This window comes from Phascolarctos cinereus, unplaced genomic scaffold (assembly GCF_003287225.1).
Source record: "Phascolarctos cinereus isolate Bilbo 61053 unplaced genomic scaffold, phaCin_HiC Scaffold_4;HRSCAF=312, whole genome shotgun sequence".
Lineage (NCBI taxonomy): Eukaryota > Metazoa > Chordata > Mammalia > Diprotodontia > Phascolarctidae > Phascolarctos > Phascolarctos cinereus.
In genome coordinates, this window is record NW_027555847.1 from 21,436,455 (window position 1) to 21,458,166 (window position 21,712).

Here is a 21,712-nt window from a genome sequence, read left to right on the forward strand (position 1 = left end):
ATGTCCCCCAGCAGGAGCTTCAAAGCTGAGAGCTGAGTTCCTTCTGGCTGTTGGCTCGGTGTAGTTGGGAGGGTTCGGCAGTAGCTGGTCCACTGGGCAGAACAAGCCTTCCTTTTATGGTTAAAAGTTATAGTTAAGATGTCTTTGATGCCATGATACTCATGACACCATGAGCAACAGCAAATGCAGAAGAGAAAAAAAATCAAAGTGATCCCATTAAAAACAGATATAAAGCTGGTTGAACAATAGAAAAGAAATTTGGAATAGAGAAAAGCAATATGTATTGGTGGAGGAGTTGAACTATAGGGCCAGAAGGGACCAGCACCACCAAATTTCAAAAAGAAAAGCAGGGATTTAAAAAAAATTGGTTCTGGAATAACCCAGAGTGAAGTAGCTCACTGCCTCGGTATAGAGGAGCCTCTGAAAAGAACTCAGTAAAGGGGGTGTGTGTGTGTGTATTAAACCATCATTCATAGCTTTGGAGAAGACAGTTTCAGATGAATGAGGTCAGAAGTTAGATGGTTTAGAAGTGTTGGACAGGAGATAAAATGGAGACAGGGAGGGTAGGTGGCTTTCTTAAGGAGTTTAGCTGAAAAAGGTGGGAGAAATTTGGATGATAGCTCTAGAGGATGGCTGAGTCAAATGAAAGTTTTTGTAGGCAACAGGTTAGGAGCCAGGAGTGTAGAGATGATGGTGAGAACACTTTGTTATAGAATTTGGAAGGGGATGGGACCGGGGGTATGTTTTTGCAAAGGACTGCCATGAGACAGTGTTTGTGAGATGACGAAGAGGAGAGATGGGTAAGAGCTTCTGCTGAAATTATTGGAGCTAGTAGATAGGGTGAGATGGAAGGGAAGATAGTGTAGAGATGACAGTGGGGAGAGGTATAGGAAGGGTAGAAAATGTTTCGAATAGCTACTCTGGTGAGTATGAATGAGAATCAGGATGGTATAGAAAGGCTGCCTTGCTGCAGTGAAGGCCCAGTTAAGATTATATACAATATTAAGAGCATGTATGTAATGAATCGAATCTGCATGATTCAGTGCATATTAATAGAAGTGAAGGAGACAAATTGTGGAAGTAATTATGATTTCAAGTGTCAACAGGACAAGTGGTCAGGAATTCCAGAGTAGATGCTAATGTTGAGTTTAACTAGTTCACTAAGTAAGGCATCAAGATAAGAATTCAAGGAGAATGTAGATAATACAGAGGTGTTGGGTTTGGAAAGAACTAACAGATGGAGGGAACTTGGTCATGGTAAAGATGAACAGGGCTAGAGAAAGGCTTAGGGAAAGATTGAATGATAAAAGGTTTGTGTTTGTTTTTTGTTTGTTTGTTTGTTTGTTTGTTTGTTTTTGCTTTTTGGCAAGGCAAATTGGGATTAAGTGACTTGCCCAGGGTTACACAGCTCCTAGGTATCAAGTGTCTGAGGCCAGATTTGAGCTCCAAGGCACCTGATAAAAAGTTTTAACAGCATTTAGCAATGTGAATATTTTTTAAAAATCCAAAACAACTGGAAGAAAAACCATTTTTGCCAAACAAATGAAAAATATTATTGGGAATCATATTGCATTTGATTATATTTAGTGGAAGACTTTGTACAACAAAAAATAATCCTCCAAAAGTGAAAGGAAATGTAGAGGTCTGATAAATGCTTATCTTTGAGATTGTTAATCTCCAGTGGGTAAAGGATGTGGACATTTTGTGGAGGAGGAAGAATGGGCAGCCTCCCTAATTTCAGAGAAGCATATTAAATGCTACTGTATTTGGTAGACTGGTCAAGGAAGCACCCCAAAATAGTCTACGTTGGCTGGAAAACACATGTTAAGACGTGGTTGTTAGAACCGTAGACTGGTTCAGACAGTTTGGTAACATAAAAAGTCACAAAGTCGATGATACTGTTGAATCTAATTATTATATTACTAAAGACTTAATACTTAAAATATCATGAAAAGGACCAGTCTGTACTCAGTACTTATAGCTGCCTTCATTGTAATATGGGGGAAGAACCCGCAACTGGAAATGACTTGCATTTCTGAACATAGTAGTGGCTGGATAAATTGTGTAATGATAATGGAATATTATGTTTCCATAAAAATGATGTTAAGTATACCAGTAAATGTGGAAATGACCTGTATAAAATGAAACCACATTAGTTTAGCAGAATCTGAACAGGAAATACATTGACTACATCTGTAGATTTGTGTTTTGAATATTTTTCCCCAAAGTAGAATTTTAGATCTATTTGAAAATGTGAGACAGAGCAAATACTTATTTTTTGTTGTTAATTCATTTGGTTTTGCTTTGTTAAATGTTAGGATGCTTGTAAAGTTTTATTCCATATTTTATATTTGGCTTAATGGTCATTAAATTGATAAAAATTATTTATGTGTAGAATCAGAGTACTTATGTCCACCTCAGAAATGGAATGTTTGGCTAATTGTATTTATCTTAGCTTTATCCTTGTCTCTTCATAATAAAAAGCACATGTTCAGATTCTTAAATTTTCTTTTGTCTATTTGTTGTACTGTGCTATGTATAAATATTTATTGCATGATTTGTAAACCATCTCACTGAACCATTTCCTGGTGCAGTATTTCAGATGAGAATTATAGGAGTGGGACACGTTATAATATACTTTGAAAAGGGCTGTCACTTCTGAAAAACTGCAGATCATTTTTAATCTGTTGCTGCATGTCATTGACTTTCAAACTCAAATGTACTTACATGTGATGTTTCTTGATTTTTTTTGTCTTGATCCGAACATACTAACTAGAAAGTGTTTCATTTTTGTTTAGAATCTGTCCTTTATTAACTTGTACAAATAATTCATTTATGGTTAATATTTAAGGCAACTAATATTATGGATACTGCTTTGTTTGATAACTGGTATGCTGTGAGGATATGTATGCTTTAAAAAAATTAAGGTTTTTCTACTTTTTTTGTTTATTTTTATGTATACAAGGAAGGTTAGTTTTTTGTACCCTTTCTTTCAGATGGCTAATCACCAAGATCAGTAATACAAAGAATTCTTCCAGGTGTAACTAATGACATTTGTACCTTGGCATAATATCTTTCTTTTTCCAGTTTTTTTAAAAGATTAAATTTATATATGATTGATGCTATAGTGTTCATTCTACTTACTGTACTGATTGTAGCAAAGTACTATATCTGGGACACAAAGGGGGCATAACATAATTTAATTTAAGAAATATTTATAATACTATGGGTTTGGCATATGAAGACAAAAAAAATTAGTCCTTGTCCTCAGGGAGCTTCCATTTTATTGGAGGTTATAACATGTACACAGATAACTAAATAGTTCTTTGAATTTTGTGGACCTAAAGCCTCTATAAAGTACCTTCAACAGATTTTGATGGCATATCTCCTCTTGTCTATAGGTTGCTGCTAACACTCCAAGTATGTACTCTCAGGAACTGTTCCAACTTTCACAGTATCTACAGGTAAAAACTAACTCTTGAGCATTTGGGAGTTTAGAACCTAGAAACGCAATATATAAAATGACTTAAGTCACTTAACAAATGCAGGATGGGGAAAACCTGGCACAGTGGCATAGTTGTGACACAGACTTAAATGTGTATGAGGCCATATGTGGGAAAGACAAGTTGGGGAAGGTGCTGCTAGGAGGGTATCAGGCAAGGCCTACTGCAGAAGGTGGGATTTGAGCCGAGTCTTGAAGGAAACCAGGGAAGCTAAAAAGTAAAGGTGAGGGGCCAGCGTTGCAGGTGCTAGGGCAGCGGTGCCCAGGTGATGGGGGATGGAGGCTCACATTCCAGGAAGCACTCTCCAGTCAAAGCCCAATTTCACAGATACAGGATGGAAGGATTCCAGTGTCCCTCAGGGTTGGTTATAAGGCATTACTGATGACTGTTAAAATAATCTGGTGAGTGAACCAGTCACAATTTGTCCAGCTTTCTGTACTTTGTATTGCGACCTCTAGCCCACAGTGATATTAGAACTGTGGTCACATGCAGTGCTGAAGTATCGAGGAAGTGTGTGTGTGTGGTTAGTGCTGAACTTGAAGGTTCATACCCAATGATCCTATGAAGTGTGTGGTCATGGGTAGTTAAGCTCTTCAAACCTCAGTTTCCTTAGCTGTAACATGGCGATGAGAATGCCTCCCAAACTATGAAGTGCTTGTCAGATGTCCAAGGACTGTCTGAATGTTGGTTGTTACACCAGCATTCATTCCCTAATCTGTCTTTCTCCGAAGGACATGAAGGTAGTTGGGCGCTGCTGCTTTTTCATGAACTTGTGATCTTGGTGGTCACCTCTTCCTTTTCTGAGTGCTTGCCAGATGTCCCTTTTGTAATGGGTTTTCTAGTTTTGTCAGGAATCAGACTCTCATTCACCAGCCTGCAGATGGAGTTCACCCCCTTTATCTGAACACTGGAGTGTACCTCTCAGCCTTTTCTTTAAGTGCTCTGTTGGTCCCATGGTGACTTCAGCTGATTAAGGCAGCAAAGCTTTTTTCGATTATGTCTTTGCTTATTTTGAGTTTGAACTGCCTGTTAACTATTTTTTGTTCTCTCCTTCTGTATATTCTACAGCAGCAAAATATCACTGGGTCATTTTTTTCTTCCCATTTTTGTTCATCTTCCTTCTCTTTCTCTTCTTCCTCTTTCACTTTTTTCTCCTCCTTCGCCTTGATAACAGGCTTATGATCTCTTTCCTCTTCCTCTGTGACCTTAATTTAGCCCTTTGGTTTTTCTTAATGGCTGCATTAGACCTAGAAGTCCTGTTTTCCTCCTGTTTCAAGCACTCTCTCCACCCTGTCCTCTTGCTCTGTCTTCATTGGCTTTTCCACAATCTCACCTTTCCTTTCGTTATTTTTGGGCTTCATTCTTCTTTGGTGATTCTTTCCCTCTGTTGTTAGCTCCTGTTAGTCATTACCAGACCGAACATTCTTTGAACTCAGTTTTGGGACTTGTCCTGTGCGTATGCCAAAACTTGGGGTCAGGATGCTCTTTGATCCAGCAATAGCACTTCTAGGGCTGTATCCCAAAGAGATCATACAAATGGGAAAAGGATCCACATGTACAAAAGTACTGATAGCAGCTCTCTCTGTGGTGGCAAAGAACTGGAAATCAAGGAGATGCCCATCAGTTGGGGAATGGCTGAACAAATTGTGGTATATGAATGTAATGGAATATTATTGTGCTATTAGAAATGATGAGCGGGCAGACTTCAGAAAAACCTGGAAAGACTTATATGGACTGATGCTGAGTGAAGTGAACAGAACCAGGAGAATGTTGTACACGGTAACAGGCACTTTGTGTGATGACTAATACTGATAGACTTAGCTCTTCTCAGCAATGCAAGGATCTAAGACAACTCCAAAAGTCTCATGATGGAAAATGCTATCCACATCCAGAGAAAGAACTATGGAATCTGAATACAGATGGAAGCATAGTGTTTGCTCTCCTTTTCTTTTGTTGGTTTGTTCTATTTCTTCTTTCTTGTGGTTCCTCCTATTAGTTCTGATTCTTCTTTACATCATGACTAAGGTGAAAATATGCTTAATATGAATGTATAAGTAGAGCCTATATCAGATTGCACACCATCGTGGGGAAGGAGGAGAAGGAGGGGGAGAAAATTTAAAACTCAAAATCTTAATGGAAATGCATGTTGAAAACAAAAATAAATTATTAAAAAAAAAAACAACAAACTTGAGGTCAAGAAAACCTTGGGCAACTGTGACTGAGTCACTTCACATTTTGGGACCTCAGGCTACCAAATACAAGTTTTTACTAAGTTCCTTTTATGTGTGAGGTGGAGCAGCATTAGAGTACAGTGAATACAGAGTTGGCTTCCATCTTCCTTGTGCTGCTTTCTAGTTGTGGGACTGTGATTTTCACTTATCTCTCAGTGCCCCAGGCCCCTCTTCATGCTGGTTTTTAAAAAATAATGTCTAATATTCTGCTGGGTGTTAAGGATACAGAGACAAAATGAAAAAGGCCTGCCCTCAGGAAGCTCATGTTTTGCCAAGGGAAACAGACATGTATGTATGTAGAAAATACGTACAAGATCGAGGTGAATACAGAAGCAGTGGGGGGATCAGGAAAGGCCTTATATAGTAGTGATGCAAGCTCAGTTTTTTTAAAAATTGATTTAAAAAAATTTTTGAGTCCCGAATTCTTTCCCTCCAGCCCCTCCCCCACTAATTGGGAAGGCATACAATGATACCCATTATACATGTGAAGTCATGCCAAAGATATTTTCATATTAGTCTTGTTGTGCCCCCCCCTTAAAAAAAAGGGCAAGGAAAATAAAGTAGAAAAACTTACTTTTCAATCTGTACTCAAAGTACATCAGTGCTCTCTCTGGAGGTGGATAGCATTTTTCATCATGGGTCCTTTGGAATTGTCTTAGATCATTATCTCCATCAGAATAGCTAAGTCTTTCACAGTTGATCATCCTTTATAATATTGCTGTTACAATGTTCTCCTGGGTTTACTCATTTCACTTTGCATCAGTTCATGGAAGACTTCAGTTTTTTCTAAGACTATACTACTTGTCATGTCTTATCACACAATAATATTCTGTCTCAATCATATACCACAACTTGTTCAGCCATTCCCTGGTTGATCGACATCCCCTCGGTTTCCAATTCTTTGACACCTCAAAAAGAAACGAGCTCAGTTTTGAAGGAAACTATGGACTCTAAGAAGTAGAGGGGAGGAGACCATGCTTTCCAGCCTCCAGGTCAGCTAGTGTAAAGACCACTTGATATAATGTATCTATTGAATAATAGATGGATTGTAGGGCTTGGTCAGACTGAATATTTTGGATCGGCCTTTTATCAAGGAAAAAAATAAGAGAATCTACCAGTAGTAGGCATTTTAGGTTAATGCTAGAATAGTTGAATAATACTAGAATAGTGTTACCTGCCTTGGAATTGGAGCTATTTTCTTGAAGTAATATATTTTAGTTGAGATGTAATTTGTGTTTTGGGTGCTTCAACTGATTTTAATTAGGTACATTCCACCATCTAGTGGAATATTAAAATACTTTAGACACCTAGAAAAAAATCCATATAGTAACTTTATTCATACTGTTTTGAGATAAATGACCTATTTGTGAGAATAAGATGCCCTTTAACACTAGTTCTGAGTTGGCATGAATATCATTTTTGCTGTTCAGTGATTTCGGTCATTTCCAACTCTTCATGACCCCATTTGGGGTTTTCTTGCAAAGATACTGGAGTGATTTGCCATTTCCTTCTCCATCTCATTTTACAGTTGTGGAAACTGAGGCAAATAAGGTTAAATGACTTGCCCAGGGTCACACCTAGTAAGTATCAGTAAGTACCAGGCAGATTTGAACTCAAATCCTCCTGACTCCAGTTCTAGCATTCTATCCACTGTACACCTAGCTGCCCAACTCATTTAGAGTTCTTCATTTCCTTGTTTATAGTTGGGCTAAAAATCGAAGGTCTGTCTTAACTAGTGTTGGTTATCAGCTTTTCCCAAATATCATTCATCCAATATGTAGAATGCTAAAAATCCAAATTTCTAGGTTCAAACACTGTCTCTTTTTTAGTACATCTGACTTTTTGTTGATGATGTTGCCATTCATATACAAAAACATTTTTGCAATGGAAACAAATACAGTAGGAGTTGAAGTCTGAAGGAATTCCTCAGTCATTAGGGACTTCTTCTACGTGTCCGTCGTCAGCTTGGCTGTTGACTGAAGGCCACCCCCCCAGTCGCCCTTGGATAGTTGGCAATATCATAGCTGCCTCCCATCAAACTCTTCAGATGAGTTCTTAACAGCTGCTGGATGCTGACACATAACTCCCTGACTCTCTGTGCCCCTCACGTTCCACTGGCCTCCCCTATGTTTTGAGCATGCTGATCTCAGTAGCCTCTCATGCCAGGGGACGGGCGCTGAGCCGGAATATCCTCTTCACAGGTATGCCATTTTTTGCTGCGGACACTCAGAAGAGGGGAACGGTTGTCCGTTAGATTCCTGATATTCTTAATTCCCATTTTTATTGAATAAAATTAGTAAGTTCTCAGTATTTTAAACAGCTTAAGTTGACATGTAAACCATTTTAAAACTAATTGCTTTTAATTTGGAATCCTTTTGAAGTGGTACCCTTGGGTCTTAATTGTATTTCTAACATGTAGAATTGTGTTCATTAGCAAATTTTACTCAGTATTTCACAGACTTTCTGTGAGTTGTGAATGGATAATTGTTCACAATAGTGTTTTTTGTCAGAGTTGATTTCAAACCAGATATGCTTTAATCTCACTAAAGACAGATTTGAAAGAGTCAAGATGTTGAAATGACCTGGACTTACTTCACAAGTTTGTTAAGCACATTGTAAAATGTTAGAAGATAAGGTGTATAATAGCATTTTCCTCTATTTGGTAAAAAATTTAAACTTTTTAAAAATCAAATTCTTTTTTTTTTTTCCAAGAATATTTTGAAATTAGTTTTTGTACTTTTTTTCCTCCAATATCAGGAAGCCTTACATCGGGAGCAGATGTTGGAACAAAAGCTGGCCACACTTCAGCGGCTGCTGGCCGTCACGCAGGAGGCCTCCGACACTAGCTGGCAGGTATGGTAGGCAGCAAGGTTGCCCTTCCAAAGTGCAGCTTCTTTGTACATAGAACAGGAGAGCTTCATTCTTTGATATGGAGCAAGCTAAAATATATAGAGTCATAACAGGCTTCATAATCCCCACATAAAACGTTCTCACTTGAAAGAAAGCATCTTATTAAGTAAGGTTAGTTAACCTTGGAATTACAAATCTATACTTGGCAATGGAAAGGCGCATGTATGCATGCATACATAGATACATATGTGTATATGTACACATATATAATTTTTTTCATAAAAATCTAGTTTCAGAAAACAGCAGTACTTATTAGCCCTATTAGTAAAATATTTTTATGTATTTTAAACCGTTTCTTTTACAGGCTTTAATAGATGAAGATAGACTGTTATCGCGGTTAGAAGTTATGGGAAACCAGTTACAAGTATGTTCTAAAGTAGGTACACTAACTCATTTATATAGTACTATTGTACATGGAGAAATCCAGGGGTTTCTTTTTCTGCCTCCATGCCCTTGTGCACATCTTGTAGCTTGTAGAGGAAGTGATCCCTGTCAGAATGACTCTGTTTTCAAGTGTGACCGCAAGTCTTGAGTCTGGGTTACGTTTTTGGGTTTTAGGTTTTTTTTCTGTCAACCACGTGAATTCATCCCTAGAAGCCCAAGTTGCAGGTCAAGTCTTCAAGTGTCCCTGTGGACCAGAGAAAATCCCTGACTAAAGACCCCCTCGACCAGACTTACATGTCGTCATACGTTTTGTAATTATTTGGAGAGGGAGGCTACTTGAAGGTGGTTGTGCTCACGGCATCCATACCCTAGTGAATTGTTCATATGTTAGAAATGGCTGATTTTGGGGGTTTTTTACTTTGAGTTCTGTGAGAGCAGAGACTGGTCTCTGGCCTTTCTTTGTATCCCCAGCACACAGAATGCCTAGAAAGTGATAGGTGCTTAACAGATGCTTATGGACTGACTGGCTTTCGTAATAATTCTTCCTTCTTAGAATCAGACAGAAGATAGTTTAAGGAAGGAACTTGTAGCATTACAGGAAGATAAACACAACTATGAGACAACAGCCAAAGAGTCCCTGAGGCGGGTCCTTCAGGAGAAAATCGAAGTGGTCAGAAAACTCTCAGAAGTTGAGGTATGTAGAATTCTTCATTTGTTTCTTTTTGGTTGAGGTTAGCGCATTTTCTCACCAACCAGGAAAGCTCCTGGTCATTTGTCTATGATGTAGAGACTGCTCACCACACCGGCTTCCTCTGCTCTTGCTATGGTCTCGTGCTTCTGTGGTGCGTCACTTTTGACATTGTGCTTTTCTTAAAACCCTTCTGGCAGGTGCTAAAACTGAGGCCCTGCAAATTTGGTTTTTGTCTCGCTGCTTTAAGTCACCAGTCTCTGTCTTGTAATGGGAGAAGACAAGGTTGAGGGGTAGTAAGCTGTTCTGCCAACATGCTTGACAGCCTGAGTACGTAAATGGACCACAGCTCATCCTCAGTCAGAAGCCTAGTTGTCAGTGCCGCTTTTCTCTCTCACTTGGCAGTAGTGGTACAGGCATGGACGTGGGAGGACTGCAGCTCTCGAATGTCTAACTCATGAGATTCAAGAAGAAATGGAATGGGCTGGGGCTTTTTGTCCTGACACAACAGTGACAAGTTTATTGGCTGGAGCCACGTGAAGGGTTTCAGATCTTGCCCTCTGGCAGCATGAGAATAGTGCTGTTCCTGTGTTAGGTGCTTAGCAAATGGTTATTGAAATGGTAGAGCGTGACTAGATTATAACTCATTATAAACCAGAGTATAAGAGACTGAAGGACAAGCAGGGCGCTGATCTTCTTTGACGATGAGCATCCTTGTACTTAGCCAGTCTCGGCATCATAAAGCCGCCTCACTCGATGACCAGCGTGGCACTCACTCTTATTAGCATGGGAAGAGCTCCTAGGGCTGGCCTTAGCCTCCAGAGACCCAGAGTCACCACCGTGCCGTGGTGAGCCATCGCGTTATCTTGTGGGGATGATTGTGGTAGGACTGTAAGCCATGGCACAGTGCAGTCCCCCAGAATTAACAATGAGTGTCACCACAGGGTCACTGGAGTGGTGTGTGGTAGGGATAAAGATCGAAACAGGTGACAGGTAAGGGAGTTCAAAGAAGAATATGATCTGGTGGTACAGGGGCCATACCAAAGAGACGTGCTGTAGGATCTAGAAATGGGCTGGTCATATATAGTGACACTGAGGGATCCGGCTAATGGTAAACAGCCACTGTGCTGCCCTGCTTTCATTGCAATGTCTATAGATCAGGGAGTCACCTCATATAGGCAGCCATGGTTCAGATAAGATAGACAGGACTTTGAGAACCTTCGTGTGATAGAGAAACGGATGATCTCATGATCTGCGTCCTTGGAGAGAATGTCCCCCTCGACCGGAGCAAGAGTTCTTCACCTAAAGTCTACCAACAGATTTCAGGGGCTCCAGGATGAGGACAAAATGACCTTTTTATTTTCACTCACTTCTAACTGAAGTTGAGTGTTTCCTTCAATTATTTAAAAACATTGTTCTGAAAAGGGGTCCATAGGCTTCACCAGACTGACTGCCGAAGGGCGGCCATCACCCAAAAACGGTGAAGAACCTTTACATTAGTGTGTTTCTGATTGTCAGTTTTGTGGTTCTGGGGCACTATCTCATATAGCAGATGACATGATAGGTAAACCTCTGTCAGGGAAGTTGGGGTAGATGACACCTAATTTTTTTGCAAAGCCAAAAACAAAACAAAAAACAACCCTCAAAACTCAATCCAACAACTTCTCTTGCTTTTCATTTCTTCTGTTTTTAAAAGTCGACATTAAAATGACTTCTAGGATTAAATTCATACCACTCGCTATTAGGGCCGCTAGATGGTACAGTGAATAGGGCACCAGGCCTGGAGTTAGGAAGACCTGAACTCAAATCTGGCCTGGTCACACTTAATAGCTGTGTGACCCTAGGCAAGTCACTTAACCTGTTTGCCTCACTTTCCTCATCTGTAAAATGAGCTAGACAAGGATGGCAAACCATTCTAGTATCTTTGCCAAGACAACCTCAAATGAGGTCGTGGAGAGTTGGATGTGACCGAAACGACTGAGCGTCAGCAATATTAGCCTGTTTTCAAAATACAGAGTATAAAAGCTACACCTCTTCCCTTAGCTGTTTGTTTTCAGATTCAGAATTAGAAACCCTCCCAAGAACATGTATTTACTAAATTTAAATTGGAACATTTAATTCAGTCTCCAAATAAGAGTCCTTTATGGCATTTGGTGATTTATGACAAACACAGAATTAAATTAGGTTTTATTTCTGATTTGTGTTGCTTTGGGAACAGAATAGATTTGTAAATTTACTTTAATTTTATTTTTCAGACTTTTGAAGCTCATTTTATATTTACCTTGACATATTCCATTCTCATCTGACTTGAAAGCAACACTTTGAAGAATTCAAATAAACAAAAATCTAGATTTATGCAAAAGAGGAATTAGAAAAATAGAATTCCTTTAAATTTTCCTAGTAAATATAAAATCATTTCAGTTTCTTCAGTGTATTGTGTAAAATGAGCTTGTGTATGCCATGTTTTTGCATTTATTAATTGTTCCTCTTTTCTCCTCCAATGAAAACACTGAGAATATAACAAGATATGTGTATTTTAATTCTCTTTTTTGCAAATTGAAATTGGAATTTATTTTATTCTAAATGAATGACTTAATTTCAGCGAAGTCTGAGTAACACTGAAGATGAATGTACCCACCTGAAAGAAATGAATGAAAGGACTCAGGAAGAATTAAGAGAATTGGCCAATAAATATAATGGAGCGGTTAATGAGATTAAAGATCTCTCTGATAAATTAAAGGTAAGTGTTCAGCTCCCTAGTGGTGTGCCACGTTGTCATTCAGGACCTAACAGCAGAGACAGGTGGTGGTCTGTTCTTGGACAATAATCTAGGTTTAACAGTCATAGCTAAAATGAGGCATAGTTGATAGCATAGACAAGTACTTATCTGTGATTTCTGCCTTCCATATCACAGATCCCTGAAAGTTGGAGACAGAGAATAAAAATAAAATTTCGTGATAGTGATAGAGGAAATTATGTAAATAGAGAAAAACCCTATGGAAAAGTCATTTAAAATTTCTAGTGTGAGCAGGTAGATTTGAGAAAAACCTGGAAAGACTCATGTGAACTGATGCAAAGTGAAGGGAGCAGAACCAGGAGAACATTGTACACAAAAACAGCAGTGTTGTACAGTGATCAACTATGAATGACTTGGCTGTTCTCGGTAATACTAAGGTAGTTACAAAGGACAAAGGATGGGAAATGCTATCCACATTCAGAGAAAGAACTGATGGAGTCTGAATGCAGATTGAAGCATACTATTTTAAATTAATTTTTCTGTGCTTTTTTTTCCCTTTTGGTCTGTTTCTTTTTACAATATGACTAATATGGAAATATGTTTTACAGGAGAAAACCTATATCAAATTGCTTACTACCTTTGGAATGGGGGAGGTAAGGGAAGGCATGAGAAAATTTGGAAATTAAAATTTTAAAAATGAATGTTAAAATTTGTCTTTAACATGTAATTGGAAAAAATAAAATACTATTAAAAAATGAATAAAATCTCTAGTGTTTATGACCCTAGGATTCAGTATCAGCTCTATTTAGATTGCACCCCAATCTTCTCCCTAGCTATAGCCTCTCTCTTTAGTTTCACACCTGCCTTTCCATTTGCCTGTAAAGCATCTGACTCATCCTCCCTCCCTGTGTGGTCAGGAAGTTCTGAGGGCCCTGGGCGGTCTCTGAGGCTTGTTCTAACTTTTGTATGACTTTGTTTTTGACAAGGATAACGATCTTTGACAAATCCCTACCAAGAAGTGAAGTTTAGCACGTCTAGAAAGAAACTTGTTTTCTCCCAAGTCTCCTAAGCCTTGCCTTCCCCCAGCTTTCCTCTTGCTGTTGGCCATCTTATCATTCCTTACCTAGGCTTGAAACTTGGGAGCCATCTTTGGTGCTTCTTTTCCCTTATTTGCCACATTTTTTTTTTTTTGGTGAGACAATTGGGGTTAAGTGACTTGCCTAGGGTCACACAGCTAGTAAGTGTCAAGTGTCTGGTCTGAGACCGGATTTGAACTTGGGTCCTCCTCTCTCCAGGGCCGGTGTGCTATCCACTGTGTCACCTAGCTGCCCTCACCACATTTTTTAAAGAAGCAAATGTTTTTATATTTTTTCTCAGTTACATGTAAAAACAGTTAACATTCATTTTTAATATGATTTTTTAATTCAAAATTCCCCTTTTCTTTCCCAACCCCCTCCTTAAGAAGGTAAGCAGTTTGATATAGATTCTTCATGTGTAGTCATGCAAAACATATTTTCATATTACCGTGTTACAGAAGAGAATACAGACTAAAACAAAAAGCCCAAGAAAAATAAAGGAAGTAAAAAAAAAAGCATCCTTCAGTCTGTGTTTGAAATTCATCAGCTCTTTCTCTGGAGGTAGATAACATTTTTCCTCATAAGTCCTTTGGAATTGTCTTGGATCATTGTAAAGCTAACAATATTGCTGTTGCAGTATACAATCTACTTCTGGTTCTGCCCACTGCACTTTGTATCAGTTCATATAAGTCTTCCAAGGTTTTTCTGAACTATCCTTCATCATTTCTTTGAACACAGTAGTATATTTGCTGCATTTAATCAGTGGCTGAATCCCTTTTTAATTTACTGCCACAATATTTTCTGCCTTTTTCCCTTTTTCTTCACTTTCTAGTGAGAGTCTTCTCGGACCCTCAGCTTGATTCTTTCAAATTGGTCTTCCTCCTCTAGTCTCTTACCCAATTTCCCTTTCAATTACTGCTACAATAAGCCACTTACCATCTAGGCCTACCCTCCCTTGGCAGCCTGATTTCACCCTTTTCGAGTTTCTGGGCAGATTCTGCTATCTCCTGGCCTAGTGGAAATTAAATTAGACCTTATTAGGAGGGCCCAGGTTCAACTTCTGTGTCTCCAACTAGCTTCTTGACCCTAGACAAGTCATGACCTTTCTGAGGCTTTTTCTTGTCTTGATTGAGGCTTGTCACATGGCTCAGGTGACGTTACTGTGAGAGGCACTTTTCTACCTACCCTCTAACTTGCCTTCCCCAAGGTGATGCTTGCTCTTTGAATTTAGAACACTTTTTGTCCAGCTCCACTTTGTTTTGGCCACATTCTTCTGCCTTCTCTCATACTTGTCTGGATGTCCTAATCTACCATGAGGTTCCAAATTCCTTGTGGTCAGGGACTGTTATTTTTCATCTTTATATCTTTTGTGGCCAAACTCTGTACTACCAGGCATTAATAATGGGCACTTAACAAATTATAAATAAATTTGCATTAACATGAAATATTAATAAATTATTAATAAAATGTTAGTAAATATAATAAAATATAAATGAATGCCCATTAACTAGTGGGTATTTAATAAATGTTTGAACTGAGTAAACAGAAAATTAGATATTTTGCTTAATGATATAGCATGATACTTACACCAGGGAGGCTTTAAAAATAATAAAAATAATACAGGAGAAAATGGCACTGCACAGAGGACAGGCTCCAAGGAGTCCGTTGTTGGAGAAGCTTGGACCCAATGACATGATTCTCCCACATGCTTCCCACTGTACCTGTCCCATACTGGCTGATGCCAGCTGGGCTTTGCTCTGGGCCTTGCCATTGGCCAGCTGATCGTGGCAGCAGTGACTGGACTTCCATAGTTAGAAGCTCAAGGCAGTCATACAGGTATTGTAAATATTTCCAGGTTGATTTCTTTATCATTTTTTAAAATAGGCTGCTGAAGGAAGACAAGAAGAAATCCAGCAAAAGGGACAAGCTGAAAAAAAAGAATTGCAACATAAAATTGATGAAATGGAAGAGAAAGAGCAAGAGCTTCAGGCCAGAATTGAAGCCTTGCAGGCTGACAACGACTTCACTAACGAGAGGCTCATAGCCCTGCAGGGTAAGCTGGCCAAGCAAAAAGGTGGTCTCTTCCTCTGTGGATGATCTCTTCCTTGGAATTTGTTTACGGTCTGGTTAGAAGATCTTCAAGTGAAAACTCTTGAAGAGCTCTGAGTGTGGGCAGGTGGGGCCTAGACTTCTTATTTAAGCTGGACCTTGTCTCTCACCTTTTAGCCCTGGTTGTTTCAGAATGTATCCTTTTCAAAGGAAATGACTGATCTATCAGAGAGCCAGAGTTTAGAATTGAAGGGCTTTAAAAAAAAAAAAAAACAATAGAAAAACCTGAAGCTACCACCAGAGGGCATCACTGTTTAGGCTTTGAAATATCTTGGAGGAGTGGTGCCTATCTGGATTAGTGCTCTTGGGGACTTTTGTCATGAGAAACGTGTTTTATGATTGTGGTGTATGCCTGTTACACAGATGTGTGCTTCTCAGGGCTTTATTTGTGCTAAGCAATGACTTTTTTTTTTTAACAAGTGTGTGACAAGAAATTGAGGTCATTTTGTGGAAGTTTAGTTTGTGAGCAGTAAGGTACTACAGGGCAGTACTAGGTCATTTGTTGCCTTGTAGATCAGTTTAAAATATAGATGTATTTTCTTTAATCAGGCAGTGATACTGTTTCTTAATCCTAGGGATACAAGTTGTGACCTCTTACATAAAATTAATGGGAGCACAGAAAAAGGTAGTGTAAAAAATTAAATATTTGTCTTTATAAACATTTTCCCCCTTCTTTTTAGCTAGAAAATAAAACCAGGCTTTTTACATGTTTAGAATGTTTGGAATGAAAGACAGCTAGTCTCTTTGTAGATTATCCGATTCTGGCTTTACAACCTGGTTGATTCCAGCCTTTAAAACCAAACATTCTTTTAGTTTATAATAATTAGACCTGAATGCTCTGGTTTGTTTTTAGATGTAAGTATTGCTTGTTGCATAGCAACTCAGCACATTTTTATTCAAAAGTAATAGACAAATTAAGGAAAACATTTCCTGAATCTTATTAAATTTGTTTTTTTTCTGTTAATTTTTATTTTTCTGTTTAATTCAAATATTTGTACCATTAGTTTGCTCTGCCATGTTTTGTTTACTGTGGCCAAAGTGACTTCTCCTTTCCTCCCAGAAAAAGTATCAACAGCTTTCCCTGCCCTTGCCCATTCATTGAGTAGGGATATAAGTAGATGGGGTAAGACACTATTAAATTTTGGAAAGCCACAGTTAGTTCTTGGAGCTGTGCCCCTACTCTCTGAGAAGCTAGTCTTCAGAGAGTTCAGGCCTTCAGGGCCAAAAAACATTGTTGCATGTGGTCTGGATATTGCCTCCAGTCAGATGGCTGACTTCTGCCAGTCATCCAGATTCTATTTCCTTTTTTTTTTTTTTGAGTTGTAAGCATTGCTAAAATATGGCTGCTCTGCAGCCAAGGGATTTTCCTAAAGCAATGATGTCCTTTTTTTTTTTTTAAATTAGAAGTTCTAGGGGCAGCTTGGTGGCTCAGTGGATAGAACACTGACCCTGGAGTTAGGAGGACCTGAGTTAAAATCTGATCTCAGACACTTCCTAGTTGTGTGATCCTGGGCAAGTCACTTAACCCTGATTGTCTCTCTCCTCCCACCCTCCCCCCAAATAATAAAAATAAAAGTGTATATCAAGGAATTTCTATGTCCTATTGAGTATCAGCTGATTCCTAGTTAAGTTCAGTGGCTTTTTAACATGCGCTAGTAAGAGAGGCACAAGTAATATGTCCTGTGAGAACTGGGAGTTGAAGACATAATTACTGCCTATTTGAGAAACCTTGAGGTAAAGCTTTTTAGACTTTATTAATCCCTGTTGGTTTTTTGGGGTAGACCATTTGTGTACAATGAAATATACTGATTTAAAAACTAATTTAATCTGGTTTCACTTGTTGGAACTTGGTTTTACCCTTTTTTTTTTTTTTTGGACTAGGCAATGCCCAGGGTCACACAGCTAGGAAATGTCAAGTGTCTGAGGTCAGATTTGAACTCAGGTCCTCCCGACTTCAGGGCCAGTGCTCTATCCAACTTAACTGCCCCAACTTGGTTACTTTTTTAAAGGCGTAGTTTTTATTAATTCTACTTTTTAGTGGAAATTTCTATCGATAATTGGTAGTCAGCATTTTAAACAAACTAGGCTCAATCTGTATTTTCTAAACACTCAGGTCTTAAATTCAAAATAATTTAGTTACTTGGATATTTTGATAATGTGTCTGTTTTTCGTTGGCATGCATATTACTTTTTAAAATGATAAAGTCCCCTATCCTCCTGACTTTGGAGCAGATATTCTTAATCCTGGATTTAATTGTTCAACAGAATAGGATTACACATTGTCAGAGTCAGCATAAGTTCTCCTCTCTATGTTGTCTTTTCTTCTCAGAACTTAAGTTCGTCGGGCAGGAACTATCTTGCATGCTTGTGATTGTATCCCTAGCCCTTAGCCAAGTCAGCACCCATCACAAAGTTAGTACTGAATAATTTATTTTTCGTTTGACACAATCTGTGTGCACACTAAAGCCTTTTTTCTTCCAGCTTGATTTGTTGCAGTGGTTTCTCTTCCCCTTGCCCTGCCTTCATTCGTTAGAATGCTATTTCCTTTAAGGTTTCTTGCCACCTTGTAATGGACAATATTTACATGAAGTCCATAAATTTGTGATAATTCTATCATCCTAGATGATTTGAAACATCTTATTGGAGGGAGCAGGGTGTTTGATTTTGGAGATGTTTATGGAGAATGTGAAAATACATGAATGACTAAATTGGCCCTTAATGGATTTAAAGAAGTAAAGAAATGATAGCAAATGGACAAGGCATTAAGGTTTCACCACAGTACTTGTCATTGTCCAAGGTAGCCGAGTCTTAATTGAGCCCATGTTGGACTTTTCAGATAGTTGTTACTCATTATGAGACCCTAATTATAAAATCGTGTCACCTGAACAATGCTACCTACGGTATTTTTAGGAGCACCTTACATTGAACAGGGTTGGAATATGTGGTTAAATTATCCTTTGATGGAAGACTGAAGATTACAAGAAGCTGAAGCTCAGGAAAAAAGCTACAATGCTGACGTTAAGCCAGGTCTTATGAGGCTGTGTGTGAGTCTTACTTTAACAATGGGATCCAGAACTGGCAACCAGATATTTCTAGAACAGCTTTGAGAAATAGATCTGTCTTCTTACCCCATCCATTCAAGAGAATCACCAATTTAGAGATGGAAGAGGCTCAGCACTCTCTAATGCTTCATCATAATGTGAGGCAATCCTGGGCTCTTCAAAGCTGGGACCATGGAGCACAAGCCTGGCAGCCTCCTCTTCTGTGTGAGGAAGCCTTCCTGGAATGAGTCAGCTTTTCCTGGACTCCTTGCTGAGTCTGGAGAGGCTCAGCAGTGCAGGTGGGCTATATGGAGATGAATCTTTTGGCCAGGGCAACCCACCATGTTAGAAGAGCATGGAGACTATTTTAAGCACCAGTGAATCCTATTTTTTTAGACTAGTTAGGTCAAACTGTTCTAACAAGTATGATTTTTGTGATAATTTTCTGTTTAATTCAGCTTAAACCTAACTTGAAATTTTATATAGGTTTGCGTTGTATAAAGTTGCCCCAGTTATGTCATTTTGTAGGATCATACTTAAATAATGCAGTATAACTAATCACCATTGTCAAGTTGTAAAATTCTCAGTTGTAAGGCTTATGACCAGTTAGGGCTTTGTTCCTTTGGGTCTAATGGGTCCCTGAAACATTGTTTCACAGAACATTGTGTCTTCATGAAATCATCAGCATTAAGGAAAGAAAATATATAGACTATTAAAGAAACCAGAACTTTTAGAAGAAATAAGTAAATGTCATTTTAAATAACAAGGCTCGCATCCCAACCTATTATTTTTAGTTTTGATTCTCTTTTAGTCCGCACATTCATGCCACCTTATTCAGAATAGGACCTGACGGCTTTGAATGTTTCATGAGTTAATCAGTGTGGGCGTCCTCTTCCCCAGGACTTGCCCCATCCATGTTTCATGAGTTGTTAAGGCCAAAAATCTTATCACTAGATTCTCTGTGTTTAGCCAATCCAGTCCTGAGGCAGTAGGCACATGGGTTGTTGGACCTACAAGTAAAGCCTTATTTCAGTCTGATATAAGATGTTCTGGAGTCTGCCGTGCTGGGGCGACCTTCTAGAATCCAGGTTCACTGGACGGCCAGGAAACTCCAGGGACTCCAGTGGGAGTATGGGGATTTTAAAAGCAGTCACGTGTCATAGTCAATAAATGGCTGGACTTGAAGTCAAGAAAACCCATGTCAAAACTGCCTTTGACCTTGACTATCTGAGTGACCATGTGCCAGTCATGTAACCTTTCTGAGCCTTTTTCTTCCTCTGTAAAATGTGGATGATACCAATCCCTGCCGTGGCACCTTCTGGCTTGTTGGGAACCTCCAGGGAGATCACGTCTGTGAAGCGTGGTGGAAACTCACAGGCCATTGGGAGTGCTTCCCCACAAGATTTGTGGTGTCATCATAGTTCTCACTCAGTTCAAACAACTCGTGCATTTTTGTGGTGAGTTCACTTTAAAGTGAGCGTTGATTGGAAGGTGAATGTGGTAGGGAAAGCCTGGGTGACTGGGACTCGAGACCCTTGGAACCTGTGGTTTGTGGTGACCGTATCAATTGAGTATAAGTGGACAAGGTGACGGGGCAAGGGCTGTGAGTTGTTTACCCACATGTTAATAGGAAGCGGGTAGTTAATCTATTAGGTTAAAATCTGGTTGAAATACTTGGAGATTTAGGAACATTGTTCTATACTTCAAGTTCTGAAAGAGGAGATAATGGAGGTAAATGCTTTGCTAACTTTAAAGCTTTTGGTGTATGTCAGCCATTGTCATCACCCTTGCTCCTTAGGTGGCTTTGTTTATTATGTAATTGTAAGTTAATTGAGTAATGTTCTCTGAGTATCTCCAGACTGGTTGGCCTTCTTTTTGTTAGTTTTCACTGTTTTAGATTTGTGTTGTGTTTAGCCTTTTTTCCCCTTTAGGGGGCAACATCAGACATTGAAATAACGAAGCCTTTTTATCTACATTGGTCCTTCTGTAAAATTTAACTTTTCTAAGCCGCTTTTTTTGATTAATTCATTGTCATCTTGTAGCTAGAAGGGTTGTAACCTGTAGAGGGTCTGTGTACTACTCAGGTACAATCAGGGAAAGGACAAAGCAAGAAGGAGAGATGGTATGGGAGGAAAAGATCCTTGTAACAGAAGTGAGGATCAGTTTTCAGAGGCAAAGGGTGACCTGAAGGGAGAACTTGGCAGTCCATTGCCCAAGAGTGACATCTAGTCCTCAAAAGGTTACATCAGAAGTATGTGTTGTGCCTGTTGTATAGGTTCTCCCATTACATGAAGTTCACACACAGAAAAGAAGTAGGGAAGTAGAGGGAAGAGAGGGCTCCCTTAGCCAAATGATGTTGCTTGCTTCCGTACTTGATACCTTTTGCTTGAGTCAGCTTCATTTGTGTGGGGAGATATTGCACTGGGTCAGTGCTTGTACTGACAGGGCCACTCCCTACGTTGGTACAGATTGAAGCCCATCCATCCATGCCTCACTATCTTGGGTGACTCTGCTCACTGTACTCCCATAAATTTCCTTTGCTGAGTACACTCAGCTTTGCTCTAAAAAAAAAATTAGTTAACAGAATCTCTCTTTGAAATGTGCAGTATGACTAGATAACCTCTCCTCAGCCTGACTTCCTCATCACTGGCTCTCAGTTTGATGTCTTGGTCTGTGTGTCCCATTGGCGGGTGCAGAGCTGGGCTGGGTGTTTTTGCACCTCTCTGCTAAGCTGACCATCTGATGTGGAGTTTTCTGCCTCTTTCCTAGGCACTCAGATTTTTACTGATATCTAGCTTTTTTTTTTTTACATTCCTTACGTTTTCCTTGATATTTCTTCCTCTACCCCCCAGCCATCTCTTAAAACAAAGAATTTTTTTTAAGAGGAGAAAAGGGAAAAAAAGTTATGTAAAGCCAATTACTACATTAAAAATTTTGTTACTTTGTCTGTGGTGCTTCTCCTCTGCAAAGGAGGGTGTGGGAGAGGCATTCTTAGATCTCTAATCCTCACCTTGAGTTGTTTTGCTCTTCGTTC

General features: G+C 39.2%; 1 protein-coding gene across 1 annotated transcript in view; it reads left to right on the plus strand.

The window, feature by feature from the left end:
• Positions 1–21,712, plus strand: part of SLMAP (sarcolemma associated protein) — a 167,877-nt gene that overhangs the window by 80,770 nt on the left and 65,395 nt on the right. The window contains 6 exon segments of the mRNA XM_020969105.2: positions 3,402–3,464; positions 8,492–8,587; positions 8,949–9,020; positions 9,582–9,722; positions 12,319–12,456; positions 15,414–15,582. Of these exon segments, the coding sequence (XP_020824764.1) occupies positions 3,402–3,464; positions 8,492–8,587; positions 8,949–9,020; positions 9,582–9,722; positions 12,319–12,456; positions 15,414–15,582 (679 nt within the window).